This window comes from Melospiza georgiana, chromosome 14 (assembly GCF_028018845.1).
Source record: "Melospiza georgiana isolate bMelGeo1 chromosome 14, bMelGeo1.pri, whole genome shotgun sequence".
Taxonomy (NCBI): Eukaryota; Metazoa; Chordata; class Aves; order Passeriformes; family Passerellidae; genus Melospiza; species Melospiza georgiana.
The window spans coordinates 19,182,006-19,195,252 of NC_080443.1; the positions used below are offsets into that span (position 1 = coordinate 19,182,006).

The 13,247-nt window shown below is 51.3% G+C and overlaps 1 protein-coding gene across 1 annotated transcript; it reads right to left on the reverse strand.

The window, feature by feature from the left end:
* Positions 1 to 312: 312 nt before the first annotated feature.
* Positions 313 to 8,256, reverse strand: IRF8 (interferon regulatory factor 8). Its single transcript, XM_058034290.1, has 8 exons — positions 8,083 to 8,256; positions 6,217 to 6,400; positions 5,118 to 5,206; positions 4,225 to 4,336; positions 3,936 to 3,983; positions 2,928 to 3,314; positions 2,254 to 2,369; positions 313 to 483 (listed from the first exon to the last, which is right to left on the reverse strand). Exons 1-8 carry the CDS (start codon positions 8,254 to 8,256, stop codon positions 313 to 315), a joined length of 1,281 nt encoding a protein of 426 aa, XP_057890273.1.
* Positions 8,257 to 13,247: the final 4,991 nt, after the last annotated feature.

A 13,247-nucleotide genomic window follows, 5' to 3' on the forward strand; every position in this document is an offset into this window, starting at 1 on the left:
GGGGAAAAAATAAATAAAAATAAGAAGAAAATAAAAATAAGAAGAAAATAAAAATAAGAAGAAAATAAAAAATAAGACGAAAATAAAAAATAAGAAGAAAATAAAAATAAGAAGAAAATAAAAATAAGAAGAAAATAAAAACAAGAAGAAAATAAAAATAAGAAGAAAATAAAAACAAGAAGAAAATAAAAATAAAAATAATAGGACAAAAATAAAAAGAAAATAAGGACACTTTTTAGTGCCACTTTTTAGGACATTTCGGCACTGGTGGGACCAGCTGGGTGTGGCCAGGCCAGGCCAGCCCCTCAGGGCTCACACTGCGATCTGCTGGCTCTCCCTGAAGAGCGGCCGCGTTGTGCAGATGTCCTGGAAGATCCGGTAGCCCTGCTCGTGCTGGGGCTCCTCAGCCATGGGCAGCATGGGGCTGGAGCTGCAGCTCTTGCCAGCCTCGTCCACCACCTGCCTCAGGTACAGCTGCTCCACCTGGGACAAAGCAAAGAGAGCAGGGATTGAGTGAGGAGCGAGCTCTTGGGGCATCTCTGGTGCTTCAGGCAGTGGAGATGGGCTGGGGGACACACAGCAGGGCACAGGGGGACAGGTCCTGCCAGGACAGCAGGTCTGGCTCTCCACAAGCAGCTCCAGGAGTAAAGGGAGCAGGCCCAGGAGTAAAAGGAGCGGGCCCAGGAGTAAAAGGAGCGGGCCCAGGAGTAAAAGGAGCGGGCCCAGGAGTAAAAGGAGCGGGCCCAGGAGCTGCTGCCACCGGGGATATTGAGATGCAAGGACAGGCTGGGGGTGTCCCAGCACATCCAGAGTGATCCACTGGGGCAGACCTGCAGGACAGCAGGAGGTGACGAGGTCAGGAGCCATGCAGGAGGCACAGGAGCAGTCTCTGATCTTGTAAAATGCCCACAGGACCTCACAGAGCTTGTGTGGGTCTCTGCTTGCTCAAGAGGGGATGCCACAGCCTGCCTGTGCCCTCCCTGCCACAGCCTGGCTGGCCCAAGAGGCTCCAGAAACCCTGTCCTGAGCCTTTCCAACCCCACAAGTGCTGCAGCTTCTCCAAGGAGAAGTTTCTGACCAGAGCCATGAGGACTGACCCCACATCCCAACCCCCCTTCTTCCCCCTCCAACCCCACTGCTGCCAACCACAGCTGTTGACCACATCACGGACTGATCTTAAACCCACCACTCCAGGGATTTACTTCCCCATTTCCCACAGGAGAAGGCAGAAATCCCAGTGACAAAGCAGGATCAGGAGGAAGAGGAAAGATTTCCCTGCAGTTCACAAAACTCATGGGTAGGTGACGAGGGTCACGCACGGTAGGGATGGACGGAGACGAGATTTCTTTGGAGCCAAGTTATGAAACTATTGGTTTATTATAAAGGGTGTGGGTGAAGGGCCCTGTTGCGAGCTGCAGGGCCGAGAGAAAAGAGGCTTAAAGTGTAAGAGAGTTAAAGATAAAAGTTTAAGAGTAGAGAGCATGTAAAAGGAGGGGGTGAAGGAGTGCAGAGGGAAGACAAAGAGACAAAGAAAGAAAAGGGCACGAAGAGGAGCACAAGGGTGGGCAAAGAGATAAGGGAGAAGAGAGGTAAGAGAGCACGGAGAGTGAACAACAGGAGAGAGCAAAAAGGAGCAACAAAAGAGAGAGCGAAGCTCCCGTTACAACACAATAAATTGTTTTCAGTGTTGAATATGCAGATTCTCATTAACTAATCTACTACACCATGCATATCTTATAACATTTCTACACAACCTATAAAAATCACTTCATTACTACATTATGTTTACGTGTTAAACCCTAAATCTTATTCTTTGGGTCTTATCTGCCAAGCTGCAAGGCCTGCTCTGAATCTTAGGTCTGCCTGCTTGCAGAGGGAATTGTTTCCTCCAGGGGGGATTACATTCAACTGGTCACAACTAAGGTATCTCAAAGGTTGCTTTCATTTCAATCTCGCATATAGTTTCTATATTCTCAAAATCTTTTGCTAGGCAGTCATATTTAAAAGGCTTTCTTGTTTCATCCTGCCCAACACTCATGCCCTTAGGAGAGCTTCATTTGCAAAGCCAGCTCCAGGGATTTGATAACCAGCAGCCCAAGCACCTCTCAGGAGGCTGTGGAAAAGCCTCTTCCACCCCAATGCAGGCACCCAAATGCCCCGTGGGGACATTTGCACCCAAATGCTGCAGGGCTGGGGCTCTGCTGGCAGAATTGCCACCCTGCCTGGCTCCCTTTCCATCCCAGCCCCCCGTACCTGGACAAGGATGAGTTTACACCTCAGGGGCACCGCGTCTGGGAACTCCTCCCCGAAGCACAGCATGACCCTGCTGTCAGGGAAGCGGCCCTGGTTGTTGTAGTACTGCTGCAGCTCTGCAAGGACACAGGAAAAATTGGAATTTGCCCTCCAGGGGCTTTGTTACACATCCCTGGGATCAAACAACCCGCAAGGAAGCTGTGGGTTCAAGCAAAGCCTCCAGTTTGGAATTTGCCAATTTGCCACATGACCCCAAACACCCCATTATCCTTTCCTAGGTCTGGTAGTGTCACCTGCTCACCCTTGGGAACCCAGCAGGGAGGGATTCAAAGTGTGCAAGGAAAAAGGGCTGCACCCTTTCAACCCCACCACAGGGCCCAAGGGGGTCTCACACCAGGTTTAAGCTCCAGAAACCCTTTGTGCATTGTCCCAAGGCTCTTGGATCCCAGAATTACCTCAGCTTTTCCAGGGAGTTTCTGGCCAGAGTCATATCCCTGTTCTCCCATCCCCTCCTCAAGGTTTCCCCACCCCAAAACTGCTTCCACCCAGGATTGTCCACCACATCTGCTGGCTGACCATCCTCAACCACCCAATACAGAGGATTTATTTCCTACAGGAAAGAGCAGAAATCCCAACACCAAAAAAATAATAATAATCAGGGGGCTCCTACAAACCTCGGAAGAACAAATTGGTGTCAAAGATCTTCACCACATCCTCCCTGTCCAGCTTGTTGGGCCTGTCCTTGTAGGCCATGGTGTTGCCACTCCAGAAGACCCTGCCCTGGCAGAGCCTCTTGATGAAGATGCCCTGCTTGTTGCTGTGCAGGAGGACACCCCTGTCCAGGTGGCCAAAGAGCTTCCTGGTGATCTGCTTCTGCCGCTCGTTCTGGATGGCGTCGGCCGAGGGGAACCGCACGTGCTCCAGGGCATCGGGGGCGTAGAGCTTCTCCCCGTGGCCCGAGGGCTGCCCCAGGGAGATCCTGCAGCCCTCAGAGCACGAGGTGCTGACGTGGCCCACCAGCCTCCCGCTGTAGTAGAAGCTGATCACCATCTGGGAATAACCTGGGGGGGTGAGGGATTTGTGGGGGTCTCATCAGGGAAGGACACAGGTGCTCCTCGCTGCCATGCCCAAATTCCAGATCTCCTGGGAGTGACATTTCCAGGGCTGATCAGCAAGTGAGAGCTCCCAATGTTACAGGATCATGGAGTGGTTGGGGTTGGAAGGGATCTCTAAACCACCCAGGTCACCTGGAGCAGGTGACACAGGAACAAATCCAGGTGGGGTTTGTTCCACCAGTTCCTCTCTGTCTCCAGAGAGGGAAATTCCACTCTGACACCCTCCTCCATGGGAAGTTTTTCCTCATGTTGAGGTAGAACTTCTGGTGGTTTAGTTTCAAACCCATCGAACCTCTCCCTCCTGCCTTTGCTCCACATTTCCCTCATGCCATGAGCAGATCCCCCCATCCCAAAAGCTGCCTGGTCCCAACATCCCAAGCAGCTGCTCTGTGCCCCCCTGCCACCAGGCAGGATTCATCCCAGCATGGCAATGTGGATAATCAGGAGGGTGCAGCACCTCCCAAACCCAAAGCAAAGCCTCCCTGAAGGTGGGGGACAGAGTCAGAGCCACCTCCTGCCACCACAAACAGAGACACACACACCTGCTGGCCAGGTGAGGAGCCTTACCTGAGTGATACTGCTCATAGCTGGAGTATCCATTCATCAGGGGCAATGCTGTGGGCACAGAAAGCCAAGCTGAGCCTGCACTCCCAAACCCCAAATCCCAATCCCTCCTCATTTTCTGCCCCAGGTTTCCCACATGAGAAATGCCAGCAAAAATCTCCCAGCTGGATTTCTTCATGAGTACTTCAAACATTCTCAATAAGGAAGATTAAACACACAATGGGGAGCAGTTTATCCCCACACAGGAAGATTTCTCCCGCCCCAAACACCACACAAGCTGCTGGCTGCTTACCAGGGCTGGGCTGCTGCACCCACCAGTCGGGTATTGGGGGGTTCCTGCAGGTCTCCTGTGGGGGTGAGGGGCTCCTCTTGATGATGCCCAGGTACTCATCCACACAGGAGGGCTGTGGGACAGCAGATACTGAGATCAGAGCGGGTTTGACGCCTCCAGCAAGGCTCAGGGAGGGACCAAACGGCAACACCAGCCAATTTTTGAGGGGGTGGAAAGACCAAGTCTGGCATTGCCCAGGTTGTACATCTGAATATGACCCTCAAGAGCTGCAGAGGGTGAGCAGGCAGGTGTGACAAGGCCAAGGAGGGGCACAGAGCTGTGACAGACCCATCCCCAGGGAAGGTCTCTCCCAGCTGGATGCACAAGGAAAGCAGGAGCTGGGGCTGGCTCACCTAGAGGAGCTGCAAACCCAGCCCTGCAGCTTTGCAGAGGCAATTTGGGGAAGGCAGTGCTTTCCCAAAGATGACAGCTTGACCCAATGTCACAGATGTCTTTTATGGAAAATCCTTTCCTTAGGATATTTCCTCCTGAGAAGCTGAGAGGCCTCAGGAACAAAATGTAAACATTGATTATCTGCTGCTGTGGGATGCAACAGGTGCATCTGGGATTGGTCTCATGCTGTTGTTTCTAATTAATGGCCAATCACAGCCCAGCTGGCCTGGACTCTCTGGTCAGGCATAAACCTTTGCTATCATTCTTTCCTATTCTATTCTTAGCTAGCCTTCTGATGAAACCTTTTCTTCTATTTTTTTAGTATAATTTTAATGTAATATATATCATAAAATAATAAATCAAGCCTTCTGTAACACGGAGTCAGATCCTCGTCTCTCCCCCAGTCCAAGAGCCCCTGTGAACACCCCAAGCCCTGCCCTGCAGCCAGGGTGAGGCCTCACCTCCTTGATGAGGTCGTCGATGGCAGAGGAGCTGCAGTCCATGTCGGTGACATCGTTCAGGCTGCTCCCGTTGGCCACCCCTGCTTTGCCTGCAGGGAGAGGTGGGGCTGCATCAGAACACCCACACTTGCCAAGCACAGCTCATCCTGAAGGGGTTTGGAAACCTCTCACCCAGTGAAAGTGGTGAAAGCAGGAACCACAGCAGAGCCGTGTAACAGCAGCTTGGAGAGGCTCACAGCCCCTCCAGAGCTGCTTTTTTGGGGCCGAAAATCACTTTACAACTCATTTCCCCCCTGCACAGGGACCAGCAGCAAGAAAAATCAAAAACCTGGCTGGTGGCAGAGACAAAGCTGGAGGAGAGGAGAGGGTTTGGGGTTTTTTTGAGCACCCCAGAGACTGGGGCTGGGGCTGCTGCTTCTCTTTTTTCCACCAGCCACGCCAGGGCAGCGGTGCTGCTGGTGGGAACCTGCAGTGCCATTTGCATAGTGGCAGCACAGCCCCTGTGTGAACGGGCTGGGGGGGACAGAGATGCTAAAGGCAGATTTCCTGACTGCAAAATGATGCTCTTTTTTTTTTTTTTTGCAAGTTTTTAACTTAAAGGACAAAGCACACAGGCTCCCCTAACCACAAATAGAGTTATAGTTAGTGTGAGCTGAGCCACAGCGGACATCAGAGCAGCTCTCTGCAAAATGATTGCTCCTCCAGCAAGGAAAGGGATTTATTGCAGCTCCACACCACCCTCACAGGGCAGGGATTTGGAGGGAAAAAAAAAGGCTGAGGCTGGGTTGGGAGGAAAATAAAGATTGAGGCTCATGTTCCTCCCCAAAGCAGGGAAGTGGAATTTGCGCCTACAATAGTCTCAGGGAATGGGAGCTCCCACAAGGCTGCAGTTGTCCCGTATTTCCTATAAGGGGTTTAAGGGGTTAAAAACCCCAAGGCTGGGCTTTGTCCTCCCCTCCCTGTCACCCCAGGGGACACCTGCAGAGCAGGACAAGCACAGAGCACAGAGCAGGGCTGGCCAGGGAGCCGTGCTCAGGTGCAGGGCTGTGCTCACAGGATGGACCCAAAACAGGGCTCAGCCCTTTCCTGGGGAACTCACACTTCTGCTCCTCCTCTGGCACGATCCTGTAGACCTTGTAGGGCTCGGAGATGTCCAGCTGGGACCTGTCTGTCACCTCCTCAAAGTCAGGGCTCTTGTTCAGGGCGCAGCGCAGCCGCGTCTTCCACGTGGCCGGCTCGGCTTTGTCACCCTCCTTGAACTTGCCTTTGAAAACAGCCCAGGCCTGAAGCAAAGAATGAGAAAAACCCTAAGGAAATCCTCCCTGTGAGCCCTACAAAGCCTCCCAGGGAGGAAGAGCTGGGGTTGCAGAGAGCATTTTGCATCTTGCACCCTCTCGAGCATCCCTTGGGGATTTGCTGTTTCACTCCTAGACTGCAGCCACCTGCACAGCCACCACACCTGGGGGGTTTGGGGTGCAGAGCAGCACTGCCTGCCTCACAAATGCAGAAAAGGCTGGTAAATGCCTCAGAAATGCAGAAAAGGCTGGTAAAAGGCAGGTTTGCAAAAAGCAGAGGTCAAAATCCTCACTTGTGGGTTCACTTCTGCACCTAATGGTCAGGAGCATGAGGAATCGCTGCTCAAAAATCAAAATAAACCTCATTGCCAAGCTCCTGACTAATATTAATAAATAAATGAACTGGTTTTCCCAAGATCAGAATATAATCTGTGCTTTTAGTAGAAGAACATATTTTCCATTGAATAAAATCTTTATATTTTTTAAAAATATACAGATTGATTTATTTTATAACTATTTCTATATTTTCAGAGGGCTGAGTTCAAAGCCCTCATAACTCAGTGCTCCCAAACCAGTTCTTACTGAAATTAAACTCCTTCACCAGTACAGATACTTGGAAGTGGGGTCAGAGGGAAGGGAATTCCTGGGGAAGACCTGAACTTTTTGCTTTGGGATGGAATTTTCCCATTTTTTCCAAAACTGGAAATCCTCGCTTCAGTGAAATCCTTCCTTCCCACCTACAAAGTCCTTTTAGGTTTTTTTTTAATATAAACCCAGCATTTTATCATCAAACTCATCAGCATTTTATCATCAAGCTGATAAGAAGTTTAGAGCAGGTCAAAAGCTGCTTCTCACATCACACCTGGATTCAAACACACTGAAAACAAACTTAAAACTGGTCCTAAATTTTGATAAAAAGGAATAAATCATCCCAAATTAAAAAGCCAGGAGACCAACTGCAGCATCTCCTGCAAGGGTTAAAGATGTAAAACCCAGAGACAGCGTGGCCATGTCCCACCAAGGGACAAAACCAGCAGCAAAGAGCCCAGGAACTCTCAGAATCTCTGCTGCTCACAGTGACTCTGAGATATGTACAGACTTTTTTCCAGCCTGGCTGTTGAAGAAAGAGCCAGAACTCTTTTGCTCTTGTTCTCAAGATTGTTTATTATTTCTTATCTACAACATTCTTTCTCTGGCCTGCTGAGGTCTGGCATGTCAGGTTGAGGCACACTGGTGTTATCTTTTATACTAAAAACTATCTGTACATTATTTACCATAACCTCCCAATACCTATCACCTATGTTAGACAGTGAGTTTCTACCTTACACCAATCCAAAGGTGCCACCATCACAGCAGAAGATGGAGGCCAAGAAGAAGAAGGAGAAAGGCTGGACACGCCCAGGTTCCTCCATCTTGCCTCCTGAACCCCCATTCTAAAAACCCCAAAAATCTATTTTTCACCCCATGATAAATTCACTACCATTCTCTTGACTTGTAATTGCTCATATAAAGGTTGGTAATTTTTTCCAAGGGTTAGATCAAAGGCACAGGGGTCTAGGGCTCTGTGCCAAGGTCTCCAATCCCCTGGGCAGGATCTCAAGCCCTGCAGGGCAGCCAGAGTAATTCCCTGGCTTCCAACAAGGAACCACCAAGAAAAAGGCATTCCCTACCTTGAAAATGGAAGCATCCACCTCCTGGTTGTAGTCCTGCTTGCCGGCGTGCTTCCAGGGGATGCGGAACATGGACTTGTCCTCGTTCTCCCAGATGAGCCCCGCGTAGAGCTCGCTGTCGATCTGCTCGATCAGCCACTGCCGCAGCCGCCGCCCGCCGTTCCTGTCACACATCCTGCACGGGGTGGAAAATCCACATCTTGTCATTGCTTTCTCTCAGATATTAAAGGGAATGTTGCGTGTGTTGTGTTAGAAAGTAGTGCTGTGTTGGTTTTCTTGGGTAGTGTGTTGAATGTAGTTTTAGGTTATCGATGCTGGCAAGGGGGGGTTATTTACAGACACAAACGAGACGCGGCTGCTGTGGAAAGTGCCTTGAGCTGTTTATTTTTCAGCATCAGCCTCATTACATGATTATGACAATGGGAAGTATCAATGCTGTATCTGAAGCCTGCCTTTTGCAGCTTTCCCCAAAACCACCTAGTTTTGTAGATTCCCACAGTGATAACAAAATGTTAAAGTAGAAACTCTGCTATGTAAGATACTTTTACTAAATAAAGGAGTCACAGTGAGACAGCAGCCACAGGACACCTGAATCTTTCAGAGAAAGAGAATTTATCAGAATTGTCTCTTATCAGAAGAAATGAACTTCTCCCCACCTGGATCAGCCCTGAAGACACTGTGAGGATTAAGAGGAAGAAGCTGAAATGACCAGACAGAATCCTGTGTTTGAATGGAATTTATGCATCATGTATGAGATGTATGAATATGCAACAGGTTATTGTTTTTAAGGGTTAATCTTTTGTTAATGTGGGTCCTTTTTCAGGCTTATTTTGCCCAGAAAAGGTACCCAGACTGCCTGTAACTCTTTGTTTCTATTGTCTCATATTGTCCTAATTCAAATTGTCTAAATTATTATTACTCTAATTATATTACTCTAATTATAACCATTTTATTACTATTAAACTTTAAATATTTTAAAAACAAGTGATTGGCATTTTTCACATGCAGGGACACCCTCTGAGCCCTCTCAGCTCTATCCCAGTTCTATCCCAGAACAGGGACTGGGCTCCTTTGCCCCTTTTCCCCTTGCTCAGCTGGCAGCAGCACCACCTGCAGCTTTTGGAAGCCCCACATGCCAATGTCTGCCCACTTTAAAGTCCTTTCCAACCCAAACCATTCTGTGACCCCACAGTTCTGTAATTCTAAGATTAAAACACCCCCCAGGCCACACCCCACCCAATCCTCTGCTTCTTTTAAAATTTAAAAAAAAAAAAGAGAATAAAAATGAAGGCAATTTCCTTCTGAGTTGCTACAAATTCTTCCTGCGGCCCTACCAAAGTTCCGCTCCCAGAGTGGCTGACTCAGTGCTCTGCCTATTCCTATTCTGCTGCGGGATAAATCACAGAGGAAGCAGATGGATGGGGATTACAGCCCCCAGCTGTGCTGTCACCTGAGCAAGTGACACTGGGCTGGCCATGCCGGGGTGCCAGAGCTGTCCCTGGCACAAGGATCTGTCCCGGAGGGGGCAGCAGCTCCTCTCACCAAGCACTGTTCGGGGAGGGGATGCCAGCTCCAAACTGCATCCCAAATCCTCACGGGGATAAGGAACACACAATCAGTGCAAGCAAAGCGCCAGGCTCACCCTCCCTGTCACCTCCCTGTCATGACAGCAGCTGGTGGCCTGGCAGAAGTGATCAGCAGCCCCTGAACCAACTTCCCAGGCATTTTGGGCTCTGCATTTTACAGGACTGCCTCTCCCTCATTTATGTGTTATTTACTGCCCCACTGGAAGATTTTTGGGAAGAAAACGGGAAAAAAGGGATGTTCCCAGCACAGCCTGAGAGCCTGTGGTCCCTGCTTTGCCATGGGCTGCCACCAGCTCAGTGCCACCAAATTCCACCCCTTCCTGACGGCCCTGGCTACTCAGAGCACAGCCCCTGGATTTTAGGGATGGTGAACACCAACAGCACCAGCCAAAACACCGCGGAGGGCACAGCTCTGGTTGTCCCAAAGGACACGGCACAGCTCATCCCTGGGGGAATGGGGCACACACAGCGCCCAGCCCGAGAGATGCCAAAAGGGAAGAACCCGAGAAATCCCGCAGAAATGGGACACTTATTCTAGAAACCTTCTTCCCATCCCTGCCGGAGGCCGGGGCTCCATCTGCGTCCCCGAGAGGGAGTCACAGGCTCAGGACATCGGGGAGCCGCCTCCAGCGGGCTGGCAGCGGCAGTGCTGCGGCTCCACCGCCCATCCCGGGCTCTGCCACCCGCAGGGACCGTGACACGGGGACATCCCGCGACACGGGGACATCCCGCGACATGCCGGTAACGGGGAAGGGACTCGGGACCTGCCCCAGCCTTTCCCCGAGCGGTGCCGGTGCCTTCCCGGTGTCCTCTCACCGAGGATGCCGGTACAGGACGCGGTCCTGCGGCAGGTCCCTGCCCTCCCACAGGTGATGCCGGTGCCGGTCCCTGCCTTCTCCCCGGGATGCCGGTGCCGGTATCGGTCCCCCGACCGGTCCCTGCCCTCCCACGGGTGATGCCGGTGCCGGTCCCTGTCCCCAGCCGGTCCCTGCCCTCCCACGGGAGATTCAGGTCCCTGTCCCCGGCCGGTCGCTGCCCACCCACAGCAGGTACTGCTGTGGGGATGCCGGTACCTGTCTGTTCCCCCGGTCGGTACGTTCCCGTTTCTGCGCTGCCGGTGCCGCGCCCGCGGTTTCGCTGAGCTCATTATATATACCAGAGAGATAATGAGGTCACGCCCACCGCCACGCCCCCTCCGCGCTCCACCAATCACCGGCTTCTCGCTGCTCCCGCTCTACCCAATGAGGAGGCGGGGCCGTGCGGCGCTGACCAATGAGGAGCGTCCCGGCGGGGCGCGCGCCGCAGTTTCTCTTAAAGCGCGGCTTTCCCTGAAATCAGCTGATCTGGGGGGCGGGGCCCGAGCGGGAGGGGGCGGGGCCCGAGCGGGAGGGGGCGTGGTTAGCCCGCCCCTGTCCCGGGTTTATCCCGGGTCTGTCCGGGGTCGGTTCGGTGCCGTCGTTCCCCATCCCAAATTAATCCATTCCCAGTTCTAACCCAGCTTCGCCAGAGCATCTGCCCAGAGCCAGACTGGGCCATTACCAGTCCCAGCCCAGTCCATTCCCAGTCTCGGACCAAAATCCCAGTCCCAGCCCAGTCCATTCCCAGTCTCAGACCAAAACCCCAGTCCCAACCCAGTCCATTCCCAGTCTCAGACCAAAATCCCAGTCCCAGCCCAGTCCATTCCCAGTCTCACACCAAAATCCCAGTCCCAGCCCAGTCCATTCCCAGTCTCACACCAATATTCCCAGTCCCAGCCCAGTCCATTCCCAGTCTCGGACCAATATCCCAGTCCCAGCCCAGTCCATTCCCAGTCTCGGACCAATATTCCCAGTCCAAGACCAATCCATCAGTATATCCCCAAATAAACCTCCCCAATTCCAGACCAGTCTCCCCAGTTCCAGATCAATCTAGTCCCTGACCAGTTTCCCCAATCCCAGACCAGTGTCCTCATTCCCAAATCAATTTCCCCAGTTCCAGACCAGTGTCCCCAGTCCCAGATCAGTTTCCCCAGTCCCAGTCCAGTCCATCCCCACTCCCAGGCCCCTTTCCCCAGTCCCAGACTGGTCCATCCCCAGACTGGTCCATCCCCAGTCCCAGACCAATTTCCCCAGTCCCAGACCAGTGTCCCCAGTCCCACACTGGTCCACCCCGAGTCCCAGTTTAGTGAAGGCAGTTCCCAGTTCCTTTCTGGCTCAGCCCCAGTCCTGGATCATTCCCTCCCAGCAGCTCCCACTGTTCCCAGTCCGGATTTGGTGTCCCAACCCAGCCAGACCCAGCAGAACATGAAGGACCATGTGCAGCCTGACTTCAGAGGGGGATTTTTTTGGGATTACCAGATTACACACACATTTCTTGGAAGAAAACCATAATTACTCCCACGTGGGTAATACAGAGAAATGGGAAATGTATGGACAGATGGTTCAATAAAAATAACGCTCTGAGGCGCACAACCTTTCCTGTCATGTCTAATAAAGGATGGCTGGAATGGCCCCTGTTTTTAAACACCCCACTGATCCTCATTGGATCCCCCCCAGGAGGTTTGGGGTGAGCCAAGAAACATCTTTTTTTAGAGGGATTCATTTTCTTTTTTGACCAACAAATACAATTTTAAGCTTTGCAGGGGCTTTGCATCCTCCTGCTAGACAGAGACCCTCCTGTAAAAACCTCTTTGCTTTGTTAAAATTCTGGGAAACTTGTGATATTTTAAAGGGTCTGCATCCCCTCTGGAGACCAAAAACCTGGAAATTCATCACAGTGGGACAAGGTGACTTCATCATTCCCATCTTCATTTTGGCTCTGCATCTTCCTAGGCAAGGTGAAGGTAAAGGTGGAAAGGAAAATCCAAATTCGCTGGGGTGAGGAGGGATTTCCTCCTGTGGGGAGGATAAAAAATTAACCCAAATAAAATAGGGGGTTAAAATATAATTTTTAAGGGAAGGGAAGATGAGCAGCAGCAGGGCCAGGAATGTGTTGGGAACAATTTCCCCGTGTCTGCAGCATCCTGGGCAGCTCAGTCCTGCTGATGTGGGACAGCCTGATGTGCTCTTGGCAATGTCCAAAAAGTGGAAAATCAGCCCAGTTTTACCTGTGCGGGGTTTGCCTCCCAGCTGCCAGAATTCCTGAAGCCACCTCAGGTCCCGCTGATGGAGGCCAGAGTAGAAAAACAGATAGAAAGATATATCTATTATATAAAATAAAATAATATAAAATAGATATGTATATCCACTTGGGATAGCCCTCAAATCCAGGAAAATTTGGGTTAGGAGCATGGTTGTGGCTGTGATGTCAGGCACGAGGGTTCTGCTGCTGCATTCCCTGTGATTCCCCAAACCTGGGGGATTTTCCCAGGTTTTGCTTTGGGGCCGTGGTTCCCAGGCAATGTTTGAAGCCCGGGCTGTGGAGCTTATCACACCTCCTGCACCTCTAATCTCTGCTTATCACCCATCTCCAATGACTTCCTATTAACTCCCACTTTCTTCTCTTTTCTCTTCCTGCCTGCAAGTTCCATTTTTCTGCTTCCGAAAATGAAAAACGAGGCTTTAAATCCAATATTGATCCCTGAGCTGATTGCTCAGCCTC

Coding starts and splice junctions, on each gene's coding strand:
- IRF8 (XM_058034290.1), bottom strand. CDS start 8,256: ATGTGTGACAGGAACGGCGGGCGGCGGCTGCGGCAGTGGCTGATCGAG. Junction 3,984..4,224: donor GGTGCAGCAGCCCAGCCCTG/GTAAGCAGCCAG, acceptor CTGTGCCCACAG/CATTGCCCCTGATGAATGGA. Junction 484..2,253: donor GTAAACTCATCCTTGTCCAG/GTACGGGGGGCT, acceptor GCTTTGTCCCAG/GTGGAGCAGCTGTACCTGAG.